The sequence below is a fragment of the Anomalospiza imberbis genome, chromosome 13, assembly GCF_031753505.1.
Source record: "Anomalospiza imberbis isolate Cuckoo-Finch-1a 21T00152 chromosome 13, ASM3175350v1, whole genome shotgun sequence".
NCBI classification, from domain to species: Eukaryota; Metazoa; Chordata; class Aves; order Passeriformes; family Viduidae; genus Anomalospiza; species Anomalospiza imberbis.
The window spans coordinates 9,862,532-9,885,866 of NC_089693.1; the positions used below are offsets into that span (position 1 = coordinate 9,862,532).

The following is a 23,335-nucleotide window of genomic DNA, read 5'->3' on the forward strand; positions in this document are numbered from 1 at the left end:
TCCCCTGCCCGCAGGGGCGGCCCGGCAGCCCCCGGCCCCGCACCCCTCGGGGCCAGCCCCGCGCCCCGGCTTCCGTCCGCCCCGCGCCCGTACCCGCCGCAGCGCCTCCTTGGCCCGGGCCAGGTGGCCGCGCAGGGCCTTCCCGCGGAGCTCGTGGAGGCTCTCGAAGTACTCGTCGTCGCAGCAGCGGTCGGCGGCGAAGAGCGCGTCCAGCACCACGCGGCCGCCGCAGAGCTCCAGGGCCCAGCCCAGGTACAGCTCCAGCGCCCGGCACAGCTCCTGCAGCTCGGCCTCATCCGGCGCGGCGCCGCCGGGGAACAGCACGGCCCAGAGCCCGCCGGAGGCCGCGCCGGGCAGCGCGGGCGGCATCTCGGGGAAGGCGGGCTCCAGGCGCGGGCACACGGCCGACAGCTGCCGGTGGACGCCGCGCAGGGCCGGCGCCGAGAAGAGCCCGGCCCAGCTCTGCGGGGCCTGCTCCGCCGCCTCCGCCCGCCCGTGGCAGGTCACCGCGAACGCGCCCTCCGCGCCGTTCCACCCCACGAGGAAGCGGAGCCGCGGCGGCGGCTGAGGCTCAGCGAAGGCGGTGTCGCGCACGGCCACCCACCCCTCCAGGCTGTCGGGCTGCGGCTCCATCGCGACAGCGGCGGCTCCGCGGGCCCCGGAGCGAAACAGAAACCAAGCGCCGCGAGGGGCGGGGCCGCGCGCGCGTCACCGGCAGCACCCGCGCCCATTGGCGGGAGCGGCGGGGGGCGGGGCCGCGACCTTGGGGGCGGGGTCAGAGGAGGCGGGGCCGAGACAGAGGCGGGGCCAGGGCGGCCCTCACGGCGGGTGTGGAAAACAAGCAGTGCCCTAGTGAGAGAGCGGGGGCGGCGGCCCCGGGAAAGGCTGTTTTTCACCGGATCATGGCATGGCATGGCATGGGTGGCGTTGGGTTGGGAGGCGACTCCGAAGATCGCGTTCCCACCCCTCTGCCATGGGCACGGACTCCTTCCACCAGGCCAGGTTGCTCAGAGCTCCATCCAGCCTGGCCTTGAGCACCTTCAGTGATGTGGCATCCACACCTTCCCTGGGCAACTAGTGCCAGGGCCTCACCACCCTCACAGTAAAGAATTTCTTCCCAATGAGTAACCTAAAACTACTCTCAGTTTGAACCCGTTCCCCCTTGTCCTGTCAGTACATGCTCCTGCAAATAATCTTGCTGCATCTTTCCTGTGTGCTTCCTTCGGGTCCTGGAAGGAGAAAGCTTTGTGAAATAAGCCGCTGTTCCTGTGAGGAGTGGTGGGCAGGGAGCAGGGGACACACAGCCCCGTGTTTGAGCCGCTGCCTGAGGGGCAGTTTTCCTCCTGGCCAACCTTCCTGTGGTCCTCACAAAAGTCCACGAGGTTTCTCCAACGCCAGGCAAACCCCACACTCCTTCCCCACGCTGCCTGGAGACAGAACCCCTGGGCCCTGCGCCCACAAACAGCCAAGGGTGCTCGTCCTGACACCCAGCTCAGCCCTGAGGTCACCATGCTTTGTATAAATGCCACCCAATTGCTGCCTCACGGGCACCCAGGGGAGCAAAGAGCAGCAGGGTGATTGAACAGGAGCAGTGTCACTGCTCTCTTATTCAGGCCCTGTGTCCAGGGCAGAATGCAATTCACTATCCACCAAATGTTATATTCCAGTCTTTGACAGCAAAGTGCTGCTAATTTTTTGAGAAATTAAGGCCTATAAGATAGTGTAGCTTAATACAAAGCAAAAGTAAGCTCTCATTTAAAAATTAATCAAATCTGTCAGACAGCATAAATGTTAACGTTTCAGCAAGAGCTGCGTCACTTATGTGAAAACACTTCTGCTCTAATCTCACAGATGATAGAAGCACTGTTAGCAGTAATGAGATCGTGCCTACATGGGCAATTAACTTGTGATTCCTCACCAAACAGCAAACAATTGCACTGCTAGAAAAGTGAGGAAATGACACGAAGATAATTGGAAAAGGAGGAAAAAGCAGAGCTGTGTCAAGATCTAATAGACATTGTCCCTTGTGACATCCCCTGAGCTCAAGCCATATATAATACAATATTCTCAAACATGCTTAAAAATCTACTGCCAGCAGGGCTGGCTCAGTAGCATGTTCACAAAGCAGCAGCCTGTGTGTGCTGGGCAGTTGTGGGTTTGAGCAGATTTACAAAGCTCAAGTGCTACAGCAGTCACAATAATCAGTGGTAACACACAGCCTGTTTTTTATCAGGTAGACCCCTACTGAGCACAGATGGCAGGGATATGTTCCTGTGAAAACCTCCCTAGTGGGGCCACTGTCCACTTTCTTCACCATAATTAGCTTTCCAGAGGTCTGGCATACGCACACACAGGGTGATGTGGAAAAGTATAATAAGCATATGCAACAGTATGATTTTTTGTTTTCTAAATTCTAAATTTTCTTTTTTTTTCCCCTACTATATGATCATGATTCCAACTCAGCCCCATAGAAAAGCTCCTGCTAATTTGAGAGAGAGGACTTTACCAGTAAGTGTTTGCAAAGAACAGAACAGGTACTTCCATTAAGTTGTGCAACTCTGTAAACACATGTCCAGCCATGTGAGTTGTTTGCACGTTTTGTGTATCCCACACAGGACACTCTGCCGAATGCCCCAGCCTTGGAAATCACACTCAGAGGCAATGAATGCACTCTGCAGTGTTTATTAATACCACCTCCAAAGTGAGAGGGTACTCTGGCTTTACAGAGGGCTCTCTGTAACCGTTCGAAGTACTTCAGAGCCTGTTCCCAGAGTATGACATTCACCCTGGTGACACTCAAGCAGCACACTGCTGAAGGACAGCCGGGGCACATCTATATTTGTGCCATTGCTCATTGCTGGCATGCCCCTATCTGAGCAAAGAGGCAGGGTAAGGTTACCGCAGTAAGTCTTCCAAATGCAGTTATAGGAAAGTGGCAAGGAATTGCTTTCGTGTGAATTAATTTTTACTAGGGGGAATAGAAGTTAACTTTGATGCCATCTGAGCTATCAGAAGAATTTATGACGTCTTAAGATAGAAGGCAAGTTTTTAGGTAGTAACCTTCTTTGTTATGTATTTACGATAACTGACGGTCACAGATCTAAACGTGCTTCGTGTAATTTTATCTGTGCCTGCAAAGCAAGCAGACACTGAGCAATCATCTGAAAATCTTATTTAGGCAGCAGGATTGCAGACAAGCTTTTAATTATGCTAATTTTAATTTATTTCATTTCATTTTGGTAGGAAAAATAAATGTTAATTCACTTTTCTAATTAGTAGTAGCTTCTAAAGCAAGACTTATTGTTTTAATTATGGGGAAAAAAGTCTTTGCGGGAGCCAGACAACATTTTCTGGTATGTGTTAAGACCTTTTCTCTGTTTAAAATGTTAGAATTTGCATGATTTATTTCATTGCCTTTAGCATAAATAGTATTTTTGCCTAACTTCAGTGTTTTTGTCTATAGTAGGATATTGCTAACTGCAGAATCCACACCCATGTCTGCAGTGACAGAAGACAAACGATGAACTTCTGTGTGGGTTTTCTTACAGATCTGTAGGACTGGACTCAGCCAGGGATATAAAACCAGAGAGTGCAAAATGTCTCAGTATTTTTCACTGGTTTTGGAAAGTTGCTTTCTACAAAGTCACTGATTGTGTTGATTCTGTTAGCTAAGCATTTCTCAGAAAAATTAGTAAAATATTGATGAAATAAATTTGAAGTAATAGCAACTACTCAGAACTAAAAAGACCATAAATAGTAGATTGAAAACGATCTTATGTGAAAGCTTATGCAGAAGCTCTGATAACACTGATGTCTGACCGATCTTTTGGGTTTTTTTCTTCTGTAAGGAAGTGATGTTAAAGCTTTCATATGCTTCACTTACCTAGGACTAGGTATAACTCCAGATTAATTTATATTCAGCTGAAATCTTTCCATAAAGTATTTTGCTTGTGGTACTAAACTGCTGATAAAATTGATCTGAGTAGTTTTGTAGCTATGATTCCATTCATGTTGGTGAGCAGTGAAGGGCTGTGGGGATGTTTCAGCTCAGAGAGAGCTCTGACTCTGTACTGGCATTATTTCACTGCTGTTAATATAGGCTGATTTGAAAGAGTGGGCTTGAGAATCAGCATTAAAATCGCCTTTGCACTTTTATTGTCATCCCACATGCATCTGCTTTATCATACAGCTTTGCATGCCACCTGCACATGCTCTTTTCACACCTCCCGCCTTGCACAGAATAGACAAAATGTGCAAGGTTTGGGTCAGAGCAGGCATCTCTCAGTCCAGAGGTCAATGGCCTGCCTTGTTCCCTAGTTACTGGATGCTTTATATGTTAAAATGCATATTTTCCACAGCACATGAGAAGCCCCAAAGGGCAGTATGTTTCCTCTGTGGTATTTTTTAGAAAGGACCCAAGACCTTGACTCAAGTTTCAGTATTAAGAATGGCAACTTGAAAAATACAGAATAGGACTTTCCAGGGCATTTACTAGTGCGTTCTGTGGCATCAATGGTCACAACGGAGGACATTCTACATTAAGCCTGACTGACAGTTCAGAAAACATGCTTGACAGCAGCTGAAGAGTGAGCAGGCTTCAAACCAGGCCATTTCCAATTGCACAGAACAGCACTAACTGTGCCTGAAGCACAGTCACAATGTTTATATGAGGACAGGACTGCTCCACAGTTTGGAAATCAGGGATCAGGGTCACAGATGAGGTACTCAGAAAAGAGGATGCACACCAGAGACAGCTCTCTGCTGTCCTTTGCCCTGAGGTAAGAAGAAAATAAGCTTCCTGTGGCTTCCCTTCAGAAGCTTCACTTAGGGAGCGAAGCTACTGACTTTGGTATTTCCAAAAGATTTCTGCTCCAGGACCTGAGCAGTCCTCAGCCAAATCTATTCTATCCATATACTTTTAAGCAAGAAAAACCTCAATATTGGTATCTAAGTATGTAGCTAAAGATCTTTCTTATCTTTTACAAGCTTGAGACTCATCATCTCAAAAGCCTCCCTGAAGATACCAATGTCATCCAGATCTGGCAGCACGAGAGACTATGAGACTAGCAGCCAGTCACGGCATCATTCAGCTTCCCCACCAGTCCCAGAGTCTAGGGACACTGAGACTGAAGGTCTGATCTTTTATCACATGGATCTTTATGGATCAAAGGAGAGATTTGATATCTTTCCTGAAGAGCTCTCTAGTCGAGGAGACAGATCTCTGGGGGATATGAGAAGGGAATCTGCATTGAGTAGTGAAAAAGTTCAGCGCCCACAAGAAGTTGGCTATGACTTGGAAAAGGAGGTTGCAGAGTTGGCTAAGATGTATGGACTTGATGAGGATAGAGAAAAAGAGCTTGAGCTTCTTGGAGGACATCTGGAGAAGGTGGAGAGCAGATGGCCACCAGCTCGCACAGGAAAAGCAGGATTACAAGACTCCATATATAACATATCAAAAAGCAGCTCTTCAGTGAAAGATCCAAGTCAAAGCACAAAGCAACAAGGACTTCCTGATGAGGCTTCTCAAGGTGAAAATCAGAGCAAAGCCAGAGCAGATGATGAGGCTGAGAGCAGCATATGGTCCAGAGGGAGGCTAAGCAGTGGTGGCATGTCAGATGAGTGGAACAGTCAGGCTGTCAGTGAGGAGGAGGAGGAGGAGGAGGAGGAGGAGGAAGAGGAAGAAGCAGCAGATGTTTTTTGTTCCACCTGCAAGATACCAATCCGAGCTTTCGACAAACTATTTGGTGAACACAAGGATCACGAAGTTGCTCAACTCCCCAGTGCTGTGGAAAGTGAAAAGGTGAGAGTAACACAGTGTACTGTGGTGCCTCTAAAACAGTCTTCAGACATAGTAAGAATCACACTGGGTGTTTTATAGGAGGAGATCCATAAAAACATGTGCAAGTTGGAAGAACAGATTGCTCAGATGGAAAATGTTGCCAGCCATTTGGAGGAAATCTTCATCACTGTAGAGGTAAGGCATTTTCTCGTGGGCTAACTTTATGGTAGTGGGGTTAAACAGTTTTGACAGTCATACTGACATTCATAGTCTTCAGTTGTTAATGAGGTGAGTACTTACAGTAACAGAGCACAGAATTATCTTGGGGTTTATCTAGACTGAAGTACTCAGGAAAACTCATCCTAAAGATTTTTTTAAGTGGGCTAGTAAAACCACATTTATAATTTGAAGAGAAGTTTGCATTCAAAAATAAAATGACCCCCACTCAGGTCATCTTAGCTTTAAATGGCCAAAGAGCTGCGATCTAACTAGTCCATCCAGAGTGCAGCCCTTGTGTTCCCTCAGGTTCATTCACAGAAGTGTCAAATCCAGGCAAATCCTTGGACCAGCTGTTGACAAAGCTGATGACTTCAAAGTTGTGTTCCCACTCGGCTGCTGTCAACTTGGCCCCAGGGGAAGGAGGTCAGCTGGCAGCAAGTTCAAACTGAAGCAATAACTCAAGGCACTACAGTCTTTTCTCTGCTGCATGTGGCACAGGAGGACATCGGTGCCTGAACAGTGAGCAGCTGCTGGGAATGCTTCTTGACTTGCCTGCTCCTTAAATCTTCCTTCCTAATGCTTTCTCCAGCTGTGAGTGAGGATACCAGCATTAGCTACCCAGATGCCTTAGCACAAATCCATGGATCCCACTGAGTTGCCATGGTTTCTCTCATGGAAGGATGTGCTTAACTGTGTTGGTGGAAATGCATGTGAGATTATGGCTAGGGTATATCCTAGTAGTGCTCCTTGGGTTTACATTGCTTTACATCATTGTTCCTGCTGTAATTTCTGTTGCTCTTATGCTGGAACAAAATCCAACACTTTTGTGCTTCGATGGGGAGTGAATGATCAGAGTAAACCCCTAAAAATGTACGTAAGTCAAATTACAGCTTCTGTGTACTGGTACCATGTCCTAGTTTTGTGAATTAAATCATGACATATTACATCTATGGTAAGGAGAAGTTTAGGCAGACCAGAGTAAGATTTTCTTCTGCGTGACCTTTGGATCAGGCTTGATGCCAAGGTAAAAACCCTCAAATACCTTGCAGGAAAATTTTGGGAGGCAGGAGCAGAACTTTGAGGTGCATTACAACGATGCAGTGCAAGTGCTTGCTCAGAAGTATGAGGAGCAGATGGAAGCACTGGGAGAAGAGAAGAGGCAGAAGCTGGAAGCTCTGTATGAGCAGCTGGTCAGCTGTGGGAAACATCTTGACACCTGCAAGGAGCTGACAGATGAAACCCAGGAGCTTTTCCTGGAAAATGACAAAGCTGAATTTATGAAGGTAAAGAGCTTTAACTGTCGAAGTGCTTTTTGCTGCTTGGAAGTAGTCCCTGTCTGAGAAGTCCCTAGCAGCCTTTTTGCTAAGGAGAATTTGGGATGCTCAGTCCACAGTGCTGTCACTGCTCCTGGTGCTTGGCATGGCGGCATTGACTTAGTAGAGCAACACAATGGGGACAAAATGCAGAAGCAGAAGTTTGTAATTTGGATGCTCATTCATTTGTGAGTCACACTGTTGTTCAGAGAGAAGATATCTTGCTGAAATGCTTATCTGGGGAAACTCTGGAAGCACTTAGTGTTCCTTGCCTTGTGCAGGCTCAGCTCTCTTGCTCTATTCTGGGCTCACAGCAGGCAGGCTGATGTAATCACTTAGGAAGACGTTTCCTTTTCTTGTTCATTTTGGAGGAAAGTTCAGCTGAAATACGTCAAGAGCTCCTGCAAAGTGATGGATGAAATCCCACTCTTGAGGTGGTCAAGAAGATATTTTTCTTTGGCAGGTAGAAAAATAATTGGAAAAAATTCAGAATTTTCACTGATGATGAGTGATTGCTCTCACCTGAGCTGTCCTGTGACTAAGGTGGGTGGGAGCATTTCTGTATTACAGTGACAGTAATTTCTGAACTGGACAACAAACAAATCTCATAACACCACCTAGTCTGCTTCTGTGGGTCAGTTTGCTATTACTCCAGCCTGCTAAGTTCTTCACATGAGCTGACTTTTCCCATTCTTCTGCATCTCTGAAATAAATTTATTTTCTCCTTAGTTTGTAAACAGTTTTACATCGCCCCTAAGAACCATTATTCATCAAGGAGTGAATGTTGGTCTTGAGCTCTCAGGGGCTTAGGTTTCTCCTGGGACTGTACACCTGTCTCCCAGTTGCATGCACTGCTCAGACTTCCTTCAGCACAGATCATTTCATGAGTTCTTTTGCCCAGCTGATTTTGGTTTTTATTTGTGAGGGATCTGTTGGCACTTTGGACAACCAAGGGAGGAATTGGTCTAAAGTCTAGATGAGCAGACAGTGATGACTACCTGATATTGCTCATTATCTTACTGTAAATTCAGCCAAGATCCGTCAATTTCAGTGGAAAGGGCTGGCTTTGTTCTCAGAGTTGGGTGAGAGCCAATTACTTCATTCCAAGTATTGCATTTGGGGCAATTTGTGTAAGACAGGCCACTAGCATGATGGTGGTGAACTTTTCTACCTCTAACACTCTCTCCTTTTTTTCCAACAGGCAGCAGTAACCATGGTTGACAGGTAGTATCACAGTCTGGGATTTTGTGTCACATTTCTTCCTGCTAATTGGATGGGTTATTGGAGATGCTTGCACGTTCTGGACTTTGTTCAGGCACACAAATGTTGTCTAAGCCACTAGAGCTATTGAAATATTTAGTATTTTAGTTTTAAAGTGCATCAGAAAAAGTTGCTCTAAGAAACTTAACACTCAACACTTGTTTGGATCCAATTTCAAGAAATCTGAAAGGAGAGAGCCTGAATAAATCAGTGTTTTCAGCTTAGTCATAAGGAACTAATTTCACTGAGAAACAGGATTGCTAAAGCTCTTGAAAGAAACACTCTGGATCCAAATGAGACTAAAATTAAGCTCCCTAAATATACTGTAACGGGCTTATTTATGCATTAATATAGTGGAAGTAGAAAGTCTAGCTGTGGGAGCTCAGAACAGATATTGAAAAATCTTGAAGAAATTTGAAGAAGTCTTAGGGCACACTAAATCACAGGCAAAAAACACCCTCTTAATTGATTGTTATTGTTCATGAAAGCACAGAGAAAAGGTACCCCTTTCTTTCAAATTTACAACACCTACAGCCATGAGGTCATGAATTAGTAATAGTGTAAATTCAAAATAATGGAAGTTATGGAGCTGATAGGGTGCTTCCCACAGTGAGGTGCTGGACACACTCCCCTCTCCTGCTCAGTGTGCACAGCCAGCTCACTGCAGGAGCAGGGCACACCAGGGTGGCCCTCAGTCCCAGCAGCAGCCAGCTCTCTTTGGCATCTTGGACCACTGATGGCCACGTATCTCCAAGTTATAGGCAGAGGAGGCTGAGCTTGTACAGCTGTGAAAATGGTGCTTTAAGGAGACAGATGTTAATTTGGAGTCTGCTGTTCTTTTTCTCTTAAAAATAGGTATCATAGACAGATACCTCCAACACTATGATACTTCAAATTAGACATTATTTTTTCCCCTTACAATTACAGGCTGGAAGAATTCTTAAAGAAAGAAGTGGATTTAGAGCTTTCAACACTGCCAGACTTTGAAGAGCGGGTCATAGATGTCTCTGAAGTTGAACAACTAATGAACTCCATTAATGCTATTCCAGGTAATCTTCCTAACTGATCATTATTTCACACCTATTTACATTTAAGTAAGGATATGTATTAAACATTACTTCTTTTAAAGGAGATCTGCAGAGGCAGAATTACCTTCTCCCTAGTTTTCCTTCTAGGTTGTTTTTTTTTTTTTTTTTTATTTACCCATATATACAGGGACACTGGAAGATATTTTTTTCCCCATGTGTTTTCAATGTAAAATTACCAGAATTACTGCTAAATTGGGACTTCCTTGCTTTTGCTGGATGATTTCCTAGAAGACTCATGAAGATTACCCCCTGCTGTTGAGGGGTCAGGCATGCCTAATTGGTGATAACTTGGTTGAGGTTTATTTATTTCATTGGTTTGACTTTGTTTTGAAGCAACACTAGTCCTCACACACCAGTGACCTGATTACTATCTGCAGTTGTTTACAGAGTCAGATTCTGACTTTTCTCCATATGGGAGGAATGGAGGAATATGACCCTATTCAGTGCCAAAGCTTTGTGCAAACACCTTTGTGAGAGGAGAGGTACAACAAACCATGATTATACATTCAAAAACTGACCCGTTTTTTCCTCTGCAGCTCCTTGTGCCCCTGTGATCAATCCCCAGGCTCCCAATGCAGCAACTGGCACTTCACTGAGAGTTTGCTGGGGCCTCTTCTCGGATGACACTGTGGAGTGCTACCAGCTGTGCTACCAGCCAGTGAGCAATGAGAGGCACAGCGATGGGCAAACAGGTAAGGAGGCCTGGGGCAAAGGGACACCTCAGCCCTCCACTGGCAAAACCAGCTGATGCCAAAGTGCCTCTGCATGCCTTGTGCACCCTGTCTGCCACCAAACTGTCCTATCTGCCACCACCATCTGCTTTGTCCCTCTTCCCCTGCCAGGTCTGCCATGCTGCCAGCTGCAGCAGGACCCATCACAGGAGCTAAGATAGGACATGGCAGCAGCAGGGATAGCAGGAATGGGAAGGGGACAGTGGATGGAGTCACAAGGATTTCTGGAGGGTGGGCATTGCATTAGAACGTGTGCTGCATCCATGGCAAAGTACATTATTTTTAAAGAGCAAATCATCATATTATCAGCACTCCATCTGAAACCCCCAGATGATTTTACAGCTTATCTTAGTGCTAATAATAGGCTGTAACTCCTTAAGATGCACAGGCACACAAAGAACAACAGAACCAAAATGTCCCAGCCTTGTGACAAAACTGCCTTTGCTAATAGTGTTCTTGCAGAACCTTCAAAAGTGGAAGCCAGTAGAGTGCCAATGGCCAGTTGAGAAAGAAAAGCAGAAACTATCCAAATTTTATAAGATGAAGAATGAGAAATGAGCAGTAAAGTAGCTTCAGCTCTTGTCCAATCTGATTTATGCAGCTTTAGAGGAAGGCATTGTGAAAATGACAGCTGATCAAAGGGTGTGGAGCACAAAGAGCTCTCCTGAACTCAGCACCCAAAACAATGCACTTCAACTCCACTGTGTGATGCAGCTTTGGGGAAGAGTGGGCAAGTGCATAAAGGCACTGTAAATGCTTTGTTGTTGTCATTTCAGAGCATACACTAAAAGTCAAAGAAACATACTGCACCATTACTGATCTGTTGCCAAATACACAGTATGAATTTTGGGTCAGTGCTTTAAATGCCTCCGGTATCAGTCCACCAAGTGAAAGAGCAGTTTATGTAACAGGTAAAAAGATTTCATTCATACAACTTTGTAACTTTCATAGTGAAATTCAAAATCATCTCCAAATTTTATGCAAGTAATGCTTTCTGGGCACTTTCTTTCTTCTGATGGAAGCCTACTGACTGCATGGGAATTCCCTACTTTTATTTGGAGAGCCTATCATGCCAACTGTCCCTGTTTTAGAGTGGAAGAAACAGAAGCAGAGAGATAAAATAACTTATTTAAATGCAAGCATGTAGACAACTGTGAATAAAGTTCAAATTTCCTGGTTCTGCCAGATGAATCCCAGCTCTCCTTTTATTGGCCTATAGGCATTTTGTGGATTCACCTGTTATACTGTTCTTTTTAACTGCAGTTCAGTCTAGGACATTGTGTGAAATCCTGACATCAGACTGAGCAGGTCAGTGTGAGACTTGTCGAGTGCTTGTTCCAGATGTCTTTGACATCTCAGAGCAGAGATGCACCTTTATGACAAAGATAAAACTAATGATAGAAAACAGTTGTGTAATCAGTCTTTATGTTACTTCTCTGTTTATTTCTCTTGGGACCTTTATAGTCTAAATGAAGTCTTTAAATTGTACTGTTAATCACTTTACCTGCGGTTTATTGTCCATTGGGGAAGCAGGTTTTTTTTTTTACCTACACAGTATTAGTAAACAACATTTTTCTATTTTTTTGTCTTCGAAGCATGTTGTTTGCAAACATCTTCATGTAACAGCTTAGAATTGTTCTTTGCCCTGCTTTTTAGCTCCTTCACCACCTACCATAAAGAACAAAAAGATCCGAAGCTGTGAAAATGCAGCACTGGTGTGCTGGGAATCCAGAGACATTAATCCTGTTGATTCCTACACAGTTGAATTGTCCAAGCTGACAGATGAAGAAAATGATGATATTATTACTGAGTGAGTTACTCTTCTATTGATCCCATGGCCTGCAGAGATGAAACCATTTCAATCGTGTGGCATCAGATAGGACTAAGAAAGGACTCATGACCTTCTGGTGAATTTACATTTACAAGCAATCCTCTTAGTAAAATCAGTTGTAAAATGTTAATCAGAAATTACAATATGAGAATTATGGGTATGGGAAAAGGGCAGAAGCAAATGTAAAAATCTGCAGTCTGTGACAGACTCTCTTGCCCTGCTACTGACAACTGTACAAGGTAAAATGTTGTTGATTGGTTACAAGACAAGTTGAAGTGTAATGTCTTCTTTGTTGCTCAGAAAAATAATTTCAAAGGCCTACCTTTGTTTTGTACCGTCATTTTCCATGGATTTGTTTTTTGTAGATCTATTGTTGGGATCCCTAACTGTGAAGTCCTAATTCACCTCCAGCCAACACAAAAGTATCACATCTGTGTCAGAGCCCAAAACCTGGGTGGCTCCAGTGAAAGAAGTGAACCCATTCTGATACACACCACAGGTACTGTACAGCTTGGAACAACTCCAGCAGTCTATCGAAGCATCTATTGTCTTAACAGAAAGATTCCTGCTGGTTTCAATGGCCTCTGGACCAGGTCCTAATCTCTTACATCTAATTACACACCTGGTAACCTTTTAGGAATGAAACAAAAACCAACTTCTTGTAACAAAAAGTGCACTGCTTTAGCTCTGTAGTTTGTATTATTGCTGTCTGGCGCATTTGGCTCTTGAAAGTTACTAATTTCTAAACATTTTAAAAGACAGTGTCAACTCAACATCTACGTATTGCCAGACTGCAAAGTACTGACACACCAATGAGGAAAGCTGTAGTGTGATTTTACTTCCGAGATTACCATGTAATGAAGCTGCTGCTGGAAATGATGGCTGAGACAGCACTTTCTAGAGCTATTTAGCAGACATCAGTGCTCACCTTCATCACTGCTGCAATGACACTGCAACTTCACTGCTCATCTCAAATCTCCCACGCCACTCACACCTTACCTGTGTCTCTTCTGCCCTTACCTTCTGTGAGACATTTGAAAATTGTATTTATTCAGCAAGATGACCACACAAAGTTATGTTTTAGTAAAAAACCTGTCTGCCACACAGCAGTGACACCACAGAAAAGAAATGCTCATCCTTAAATCCCTGGAGAGGAAAACTGTCATTGTGTTACCATCGTTTGCGTGCATTCCAAGTGCTTAAATCAAACTCAATATTTGAAATTGCCCATTCTGTTTGCAAAGCATGTGTTTGTTTTCAGCAGCACATGCCTGTAATTGCCCTGTCATTGTTTGTATTGTATTTGCAATGAAGTAACTTGCAGTTAGATTATAATTATTTCATTTGGGATTACCATGGGGCCATTAATCTTCTCAGAGTCTACATTATGCAAACAGCTGATGCAAATTGATCTGTCGGCTGCAAAGACCCACCTCCAACACTGTGAATGGCCTTTGATCCTTTCTGGGGTGGATAAACAAGCACCAACTACAAACAGCAGCTGTGCCAATCGTGGCTGCCCCTCAGGCCCCAGTGTGTCAGACCTGCTCTGTGAAGTCTCTGCAGGAAGAAAGGCAGAAGCACTTCTGTCCTGGGCTGGTCTTACCTCTCTGACAAGGGAGGTGCTGAAGCATGAGGGATCCTTTCTCTTCAAACTGTGCCCAGCATTTATGTGGATGAGTGAGGCCATGGAGAGTCCTTTAAGCCCCTTTTCTCTTTTCAGTGATTAAAAATAGATTCCTTGAAACCAGGCAGTCCATTGCAGGGAGGACCCCTCATCTCTGAATAGCTACTTCCTGCACAATGCCTGCAGCTTTGAGACCTGGTAGGGTTCAAAACCAGGCTAAGTCCCCTGCTTTTCACAAGGCTGAAACTAAAAAGTGTTAAGCTGTAAAACAGCCATTTATTAGAAAAATTTTAAATCTTGTCCTCTCAATGCCAGCCACAGATTCTTTCTAGAGCATTGGTGAATCCTTTTGTGGATACAAATAACATTTCATCACACCCTTGCTGCAATTCTAATGTTATAAGGAGATACTGGAGTTATCCTTAGGAATTTTCTCTTGCAGGCACCTGCTTCTACCTTAATGAGGACACAGCTCATCCTTTACTGGCAATTCTAGATGATGGATTTACCATTTCATGTGATGAACTGGAAAACCCAGAGTGTGATCTGCCTGTCTATGATAACAGCTTTACAAGGTATACAGGGGCATTTCAGTTTCTTTGGTTCTTTTAACAGATGCCAGGAAATGTCTAATGGGGCTTTCAGCAGCTCTGATTAATTTTTTGAGTTGAAATCTCTCTCTCCAGCTGCTCTTTGGAAATTGGAAATTAATGCAAGTTCTTAAATAGGTTTACAGATACAGCAGCCACAATTATGTACAAGCCTACTTACACGTCTGGCACACTGAACTAAATTTAAACAGGTATTTAGGTGCCATAACAAATGCTAAGGAAAGGAGAGGGATCTGAAAACTTACCTCTTGCTGAAAGATACAACTGATACTATTTGGACCAACAGATATTACTATCAAAAAAGAATTAGGCCCTTTGCCATTGAAGTGAGAGACTAAGCTTGCCAAAATGTGTATTTCCAGTCAAAAACACAGAAACACCATATGACTAGGACAGGCATTGCAGGATAATTCAAGTCTACAATTTATTCCCTCCATGGAAATGCAGTGCTACTAGAAGGCTTGGTAGAAAAGAGTTGGGAGACTGGTGATCCTTTCCATTAAAGCCATCATGGTAATCTTAAATGGGATTTCATCCCACTTCTATGGAATGCTTTTATGTTTCACATAAACAGCCAGAGCTCATCTCATTCAAAGACTGAGATTTTGGTACCACTATGAACTTTCACAAATCTCCTTCAAACCAAGATACTGAAAAAAGAAAAAAAAAAGAAAAAACTCACAAGGAAATTACATGGCAAACTCTTCTCTGTGAAGTTTGTGTGGTCTCCTAAGTTTTGGTGGCTGATGTATTTCCAGCTCAGGTTTGCCTTGGTGGCTTTACAGCTCTCATTACTATGGTCATGTTTTGTTCACAGATGTTTACCCATCCATTTTGCATCATTCCTTTTCCTTCTCAAGACGTAGCAACACAACCTCTCTTGAGTTCTGATTTCAGCAGCCTTTAAGTTGTTCCCAAGACATTTACATGCACTCACAATGAACTGTACACTTGCTCTAAACAAGTGCAGCTGCAGAGTACAGCTACTGTGCTGTGTGTGCCCATCCTCACACAACAGGCCCTCCAAATGAGTGCAGCTCTCTGTCAGCATTGCCTAGAAGACCTCAGTGTCTGCCAGCAACATCCTTTTCCTTTGTAACTTACAACTTTAGACACTACCATAGAAACATAAAAGTTGTGTGTGTTTGAAACCTGCTGTCCTCCTTGAAAATGACAGCTGATACACCATGAACTTTTCCTAAGAAAAAGCTGAGGTGTAGGAATGCTCAGAAGCTCTCCTAAGAGTGTTTTAGAAGCATTTGGAGTGGGTTATTTTGCCCAATTTTCTTGCTTTAGAACCTGTGTTTTTGCAGACTTGCATCTTCAAAGCACCCAGTTCCTTTGATTTCAAGACTGCCAGTAAATCAAGCTAAAGGGTCTCTCTGTAGCACATTATCTTTGTCTCTACTACACAACTTTCAAAATAGTTATTTTCTGCATGGTTCCTATCATACATTTCATGGCCCAGGTACCCAGCATATTACAAGTTCTCCTACTGTGTTCAATTCTTCCTAATCTCTCCAAACACAGAGGGAACCAGTGTAGACAGGTTCCCTCCTTCCCAGCTGCCCCAGGAACTTCATGCTGTTACAGTGCTCAGTTCCTAATGGTGAGTGACATTCAAAACCCTGGGCTGTTCGGAAAGAAAATGCAAAATCTGTACTTTTTTCCCCTGCTATGCTGGGGTTCACTAGAGCACTCTCTTTTCTAACAAGCATTAACTTTCCCAGAAAACCCAGGCACTATGGGATGCTGTTCTCCATCTCCCTGGAAGTGTCTAGGGCACTTATTTATACAAAGGTACCCACAAGTAAAAAACAGGGCAGGTGTCACAAAGAAACCTGCAGGCTGGGTGTCAGCTCCTCAGCAAGGGGATTTCACTGGAATCAAAAATCCACACTGCACTGCTTAGGTGACAGCAGAAGTGGCTTTTGTTTATTGCTATGTAATGTCCAGGCATATACATACCTGAACATACCTAAACACTATAAAGAGCATTATAGAGAGGCCCTGCCAAAACACATATTCCTGTCTGTCTCCCACAGATGTATTGCAATCCTGGGCAGTCTGATCCCATTTCCAGGAAAGCATTACTGGGAGGTGGAAGTTGAGGAAGATACAGAGTACAGAATTGGTGTGGCTTTTGAGAACACTCCAAGACATGGTCACCTGGGAGCAAACAACTCATCCTGGTGCATGAGGCACATCATCACACCCTCAAGGTAAGGGCTGTGGAGGCTGCAGGTCTCCGACAGGAACAACTCTTACACCTGCAGGCAGAGCAGCAGAGAAGCCGGAGATTTTGTATCAGCTCAGACCAGGCACTGGGGCCTCTGACATTCCACCACTGTCCCTGTAAACTGGTGTTGGAAGGATACTACTTAAGAAAATCTCTCTGCTTTTTTAGGGTGTTTCAGAAGCATTTGGCATGGGTTATTTTGCCCAACTTCCTTGCTTCATAACTTGAGTTTTGGCAGATTTGCATGTTCAAAGCACCCATTTCGGTTGACCCCGAGAGGGTGCTAGTGAATCAAGCTGAAGGGTTTCTCTGTGGTACATTGTCTCATTGAAATGAGACATTGTCACATTGAAACAAACTGAAGAAACAAATCTGAATAAAATCAGAGTTGCAGAATTTAGCTGTAGACACTACCAAAACCTCAGTGAGAAGACAGAGGTTAATAGAGCTATGTAATCCAGAAACTACATATCTGGCTAAACCCAGCTATACCCAACTGTTTTTGATCTCTGTCCTACCTATGGAAGTATGTCACACCTGCCTGCAGAAATGCCAGCTCCCCTCTTGCCTCAGCTGCACTGCTGGCTCTCCCCTGGACATGGTTCATTAACATCACTGCCTTTGACTCTCATGAGCAACCTGGGCACCTGTATGCACAAAGTGCTTCCCTTTGAGAGCCAGGGTGCCTTCAGCTCTTTTCTTTTTCTTGCCTGCAGGCACAAGTACGAATTCCTGCACAGTGGGATGACACCTGACATCAGAATTACTATTCCCCCCAGGAGGATTGGCATCCTGCTGGACTATGAGAACTGCAAACTGGCATTTTTCAATGCAGATATTGCCCAGCACCTTCACACATTCAACTCACACTTCCAGCATTATGTCCACCCCTGCTTTGCACTGGAAACACCTGGTATCTTAAGGATACATACTGGAATTACAACACCCCCATGGACTGCCCTGCCATAACCTGTGTTCTGCAGCTACCACACCCATGTGTAACCTGCCCTGAGCAATGCCCTCTTTCAGCATTAACTGCACCATCATACTCCCTATAAACCAGCTGTTTTCCCTAGTAAGAGCAAAGCGACCCTGACCCAATCCAGCTGCCAAGCCTGAGCCCTTAGGAGTGTACAGCCTCTTGGGAAGGATCTTAGCAAAAAGCCACTGTGGTCACAAGATCCATCAGCATCCCAGAATTCTTATTAGAAATGGACACCTTCCTTCTCAAGAGGTGACACCGTCACCATACAGCAGTGGCAACTGGATCACAGGTTCCCCCAACACCCACCTGAAGCCTAGGGAACTGCCCAGTTCCAAAGCCATCATTAATTCCACTCCCAAGTCTACTCAAGAGCTAAAAACTCAGAGAAAAACAAAAATAGCAAAAGGCATAATCACTGTACAGCTGCTGGAGCTGAAAACACTCCAGCCATGAAGCTGATCTCCTAATCAAGTGTTCTTGTTGCTACATGAAGTCTGTGACACAAGATAATCAAGTACACCTCCCCTGTGTGTGAATGTTCCTGTCGACATACCCAGTGAGGCTTTCTGGAACACCCAAGCCTGCACTCCAGTCTCATATAAATATAAGCCATTTTTACAGAATGCTTCTCATTCATTCACCCAGGGAAAAAAAGATAGGCAGGCTTTTTGCAGTGCTTGATGCCCTTATAGAAAAACCTAAAGCAACACTTTTAGCTGCTTGTTTTTAGCTATACTCACCTCCACTGGGATGTACCCTCCCTCCACGCTCACAGATCTGTTCTCCCCCTCAGCACTGAAGAATTCCACTCCATGCTGTGCCCTAGAAGTTGTGGGTGTCCAGTGAGGCTGGAAGGACTCTGGCCCAGCACGCAGTTCAGACATCCTTGTTTGGGTTTCATTTCCAGACACCAATCAAGCCCTGCCTGTCAAGCAGGCTTGGCCAGCTCTGAACAGCCTCATCCATGTATGTCAAAACTACCTGAACTCAATCAAGAGTCATTAACAGAGAAGCTTTTCCACAGATTTATTGCACATTCATTACAAAAATCATTGGTTTAAGTTTCCATTCTAGGGAATCGCCAGGAACAAGCAGTGGCCTTCACAATATGCAGGGTCTCCACAAATAAATGCTGTTGGCAAAACTAGAGATTTTACATAGAACTGTGTCAAAAGCTTGTCTGTTCTTTCTCAAAGAGTTTTAAAAAAGTCTTGCAAAAACAGGCCTTTAGAAACAAAAAAACAGGAGCTGAGTATGTCGCCACAGCAGTGATTAGTACCAGCTGCTCTTGGGCATCTGTTTCAAAAGCCTCAGAAGATGGGTTTAGCAACACTGAGCTATACCAGCACAGCATCATTTCTTAACCTACCAGGAATTAAGATATTTTCAGGGCAGAAAAGGTTGTTATGGTCACTTTGTCAGTCCTCCTGTAAGCAGGCCAGAGACTCAGTTGCTTTGTCTGCAAGTGAGCAGAGCAGCTTGTGGCCATGTGTGTCCTGCTGATGCTGGCATGGCCATCCCAGGGAACAGCAGCTCTAGGGTACAGCTCCTTTGCAGGGGATGGAAGTGGTGAGAAAGCACCATTCTTTGCTTAAAAATGTACTCCTTGTCTCTGGGTCCAACTTCTACTGGAACATGTTTTACCCCTATCAGCCAAAAACTGAAAGCCCCATTCTTATTTCCAAGTAGATACCTGAAAAAGTGTAACACACAGATATCAGAGCAGATGTATGAGGACATCTGAACCTCCCAACAGAGCCTCTAATGCACAAAGGCTGCTGGTGAACCCATGATTCCACTCCCCTTCACCAGCTTTCACCTCAAGTGTTTAAACCATAGCTGTAACCCGGCAAAATACTTTCCAATTGGTGAACTGAACTGCCAAGTCCCCAGGACTTCACAACCCTCTTGCTGGACTGTTGCAAGGGCAGATTTTCTGAGCCAAATGCAAGGTGCTCAGACACCCTTGCAGTGGGACTCCACAGGTACCAAACAGCTCCGTTGTTCTGCTGCCAGTGGCTGAGTACAGAGCAGACTGCTCAGGAGAATGGCTCCATGGTCATTGCCAGGTGTGGCACAGGACTGCTAAGGCAGTGACAGAACTATCTGAAAGAAAGAACAAATACGCAATAATTGGCTTCTAAGTTAAAAACAGTAAGGGAAATGAGTTTGTATGTTTCTGTTTAATAAAAGCTTGACCTGTTGGCACTAGCCCAAGCTTTTCCTCCCTTAGGAATCCAAACTCCATCACTTAAATATTTATACAGCAAAGGAAACTTGACAACATGTGTTTCTTAGAACCAGCTGTTGCTCTGAACAATCTCTATATAAATCCTTTACAGGGAGGCCACCACTTCCACTCAGAGGTCTACTAAGCTGTCAGTTTACACCAACCCTGCATGTCTCTGTGTTCAGTTTATTCATCAGGTGTATTCAGTTTACTGGAACTCAGGGTATAGCACTCAACTTGGACAACTGTGTTGATCTGAGATCTATTTCTCTGCCTTGAAAGGTATCTCAGATGAGGTAAAATGTGTTCTCACCTCTGGCCTGTATACAGGAACTCTGGCTGAACTACATCATGTGGCAGGGCAACAGTCAGTTAAAAATGAGTTGTCCTTGTGTCTAAGATAATGTGCTGCAAGCTATATTTTTCCTGGTACCTGTTGAGTCTTTTTCTTCCAGATCCTTTTCCTTATGGGCATTCACTGGTACACAGCAAAATCCATCCTCTGCAAAGGACAGAAGCTCATGCCTTAAGCTCTAGTTTTGGCCAGCTGAAGCCCACGGGCAGTCCTCACGTGCAGCAGTGATCCATGCATCCCTGCAGGACGTGCAGCATCAGGAACTGCCAAAGGACAGGACACCCCCAACCACACCTCCCCCAGCAGCTAACCGGGGACTTTGCCAGGGCTGCGCAAACCCCTTTTTGCCTTTTTTCCAATTCCCTGGGATTTCAAATCCACATTGCTGCCACTGGAGGGCATCACGTGAAGCCCTTTCAGAAGACCACACTGGTCTCACGCAGGTTTCTGAGGCTGAAAACAGTTTTCAAACCGGTTACCGTAATCCAAGGCATGTCCAGTGTCCCTCCTCACCCAGCGCTGGAGCCGGGAACAAAGGGCCTGTGAGCAATTAGACAGGAGAGACAGGTCAAAAGCACAAATACAAGAGACAACACAGTAGCCCCGAAATACATTTAATATATATTTAAAACAAACACACCCAACCTTATACTACAGAAACACATGACTTTTAACTTGCTCGCTCTCACTGCCATTAAAACATTGTAGGTAGATCAAGTAGGTCCTGACTTTTATCTCGCAGGCAGGCCTTGTTCTCTCACCATTTAATTTAGGAGGATAGTATCAGTGGAGCCAATATAGTGCCACTGGCTCCACTTTCTTAGTCCTCCAGATGAATCGCCACAAGAAGCTCCTGAAAAGTCTCAGAACAGACTGAGCCCTCCTAAAGTAGACAGCAGAGCCTAACCACTCAGCCAGGAAGGCAATTTCCTATTCCTGTCTTCAAACTCAGTTGAATCTTTTTACTGCCCCCCTGTTTCCCAACAGTAACCAATATCACTCTTTAGCAGCACACTGCAAAGCAACCAGGGACCGTGCAAAGGTGAGGCTTTGCTTCCTCTTCAGACTCTACTGCAGTCCTGGGCCAGTCCAAAACACAACACTGCCTTTTTATTCAACTTTCTGTCCATCGTGGTGTGCTCAGCTGCCAATATATACTGGGACTCAGGTGTCCTAGCCCACCTTACTGAAACCTTTTCCAAACACGCTTATTTCTCAAGCTTTACTTGCTCTGATGGAAGCGATACTGAGGCCTAAACTGCTTTACAAAATGGCTGTAAGGGGCTGAGCCCTCTGCCAAAAGGGTGCTCATCCCACACCTGGAGCTAAATAAAATCCAGACCCAAATCCGTGGCTTCAACAGCCCCAGAAAAGCTGCAGTAGTGGGTCCCGGGCTACCTCACAAAACCACCACCACGAGCAGCCCCTCCGGGGCGGCAGCGGGCCGCGCTTACCTGGGCGCAGGGCTGCGGGCGGGAGCGCCTCTTCACGGGCCCCGCGCTGGCCACGGCCCGGAGCTCCCCGCGGGACGCGCATCACGGCGGCAGCTCCCGCAAGGGACACGGCGCTCACGGGCAGAGCCCCGGGCAGGCCGGGCCTCGGCGCCACGGCACGGGAGCCGCTCCGGCCGCACGGCGAGGGGGCCTTTCCGAGTGCGAGCGAGCGCGGGAGGCCGTGCCCGAGCTCCGCCGCTCTCCTGCTGCCGGCCGGCCGCCTCGGGGCACCTCAGCCCGCCGCGGGAGGAACGGGGCCGGGTCCCGGCCGCCATGAACTCCCCCACCTCCCCTCGTGGCGCCGCCATTTGCCGCGGCGGGCGCGGCTCGGTCCGTGCGCCCCGCCAGAGGGCGGGGAGAGGGCGGGCGCTGCCTGCCTGCCTGCCTGCCTGCCTCCTTGTGCCGGGACCGCGCCTCGGACCGGAGGGGCTGCTCGAGGTTCCCCCCGGGGATGGGCGCTCTGTTCCCGCAGCCCTGGCCTCACTAACGCAGCTTTTCCCCGACATATTACGGACCAAGCCGAGCTCACCGCGCTCGGCGCCCACTTGAGCCCTCTCTGCCCTCGGCTGGGCCATGTGTGGAGCGGCTTCTCCAGTGCTGGCTCCATCCACACACAGCTGAATTGTTGCCTCCAGCAGCCGCTATCCCGTGCAGCACCTGCTGTGCTTGTCCACCTCCATTCCTTCCCATAATATGTGCTTGATCCTGCAGACTGGAGCACGAGAATAACACCCGCTCCGAGCACAGCCCTGGCCAGGCTGCGGGAGAGCCACCAGCTCTCAGCGGCTCCTGGGTCTCCACCAGCAGGACTGGGGCCGGACAAAGCTGCTATTTGCTATTTGCAGCTCCCAAATCACCTGCACGGCGCCCTCATCCACGCTGGGCTGGGCCAAAAGTAGCGTGCTAACTCCCTTGCCTTGGAGGTATTTTGCAGTCAGTTGAATATGCACCAGTATTCCCTCAATCTCTAAAAAATTTCCTTTACATTCCCTCTCTGATATTGGAAAGCAAATCATCAGGTGATGCCTGGGGCCACCCCAACACCTCCTGCCTTGTGCCCCCGTGCTGAGGTGAAAGCTGCAGCCAGGCTGCTGTAATAGAACTATGTATTGTACCTGTGCAGTGAGAATCAGACACATTTCATCATCTGTGTCATAAAATGCTTGATGAAATAAACATTTTGCCTCCCATACATGGAAGCATGTAGTTTACAGTGAGGATTTATTAAGCTGAAAATTTCTAAGCATGCCCAAAGTGATGGCTTATACTGACATACAGGAAAGGACACTTAAGAATCAGTTCAACTTCCTCACAGCCTGTCCAATAGAAAAAAAAAATCCTTTGTTTCTGGTGGGGAATTTCAAATTCAGCACCATCATTGTTACAATCTGTTCTCTTGCTTTGCATTTCTCTGTGCACTAAACTTAGAGTTCATATCTAAACTCCATCTGAACACAGAGTTCATATCAACCAAAAGGTCAAAGAACAGACAAAAATATAAACACCTATATAAACAGCTGTTTAAATTAGAAACAGGTGGTGGTTTGGTTTTGTTTGTTTGGTGGGTTTTTTTG

General features: G+C 45.9%; 2 protein-coding genes, 1 long non-coding RNA gene and 1 other non-coding gene across 9 annotated transcripts in view; 1 reads left to right on the plus strand and 3 right to left on the minus strand.

Moving 5' to 3' along the window:
- Window positions 1–701, minus strand: part of WHAMM (WASP homolog associated with actin, golgi membranes and microtubules) — a 13,465-nt gene extending 12,764 nt beyond the window's left edge. Inside the window, exon 1 of the mRNA XM_068203831.1 lies at window positions 94–701. Coding sequence (XP_068059932.1) covers window positions 94–633 — 540 coding nt within the window. The 5' untranslated portion in view covers window positions 634–701. The remainder of the gene's footprint in view (window positions 1–93) is intronic.
- FSD2 (fibronectin type III and SPRY domain containing 2) lies at window positions 120–18,846 on the plus strand. Of its 5 annotated transcripts, none has more exons than XM_068203829.1 (13): window positions 120–252; window positions 4,987–5,800; window positions 5,879–5,974; window positions 7,048–7,281; window positions 8,513–8,535; window positions 9,499–9,620; window positions 10,196–10,351; window positions 11,167–11,301; window positions 12,047–12,200; window positions 12,587–12,720; window positions 14,291–14,423; window positions 16,505–16,681; window positions 17,415–18,846. In XM_068203829.1, exons 2-13 carry the CDS (start codon window positions 5,027–5,029, stop codon window positions 17,665–17,667), a joined length of 2,391 nt encoding a protein of 796 aa, XP_068059930.1. In that variant the 5' UTR covers window positions 120–252; window positions 4,987–5,026; the 3' UTR covers window positions 17,668–18,846. The 5 variants fall into 5 exon arrangements, with proteins under 5 accessions (XP_068059930.1, XP_068059928.1, XP_068059931.1 ...); XM_068203827.1 differs by lacking the exon at window positions 120–252 and adding an exon at window positions 2,681–2,889; XM_068203830.1 differs by lacking the exon at window positions 120–252 and adding an exon at window positions 2,896–3,040.
- LOC137481884 (uncharacterized) lies at window positions 18,695–21,627 on the minus strand. 2 transcript variants are annotated; one of them, XR_011003740.1, is made up of 3 exons: window positions 20,914–21,627; window positions 20,347–20,808; window positions 18,695–19,789 (listed from the first exon to the last, which is right to left on the minus strand). It is a non-coding gene; the product is annotated as an uncharacterized lncRNA (long non-coding RNA). The 2 variants fall into 2 exon arrangements; XR_011003741.1 differs by having other exon boundaries at window positions 20,748–20,808; window positions 20,914–21,624.
- On the minus strand, window positions 20,969–21,100 carry LOC137482209 (small Cajal body-specific RNA 15). The gene has a single exon (XR_011003923.1). It is a non-coding gene; the product is annotated as a small Cajal body-specific RNA 15 (non-coding RNA).
- Window positions 21,628–23,335: the final 1,708 nt, after the last annotated feature.

Bases quoted from the DNA above. Each gene is read 5' to 3' on its own strand.
- FSD2 (XM_068203829.1), top strand. From the start codon at position 5,027: ATGTCATCCAGATCTGGCAGCACGAGAGACTATGAGACTAGCAGCCAG. The intron at 14,424-16,504 runs GTATACAGGGGC...TGTCTCCCACAG, and splicing joins TATGATAACAGCTTTACAAG to ATGTATTGCAATCCTGGGCA. The intron at 16,682-17,414 runs GTAAGGGCTGTG...TCTTGCCTGCAG, and splicing joins CACATCATCACACCCTCAAG to GCACAAGTACGAATTCCTGC.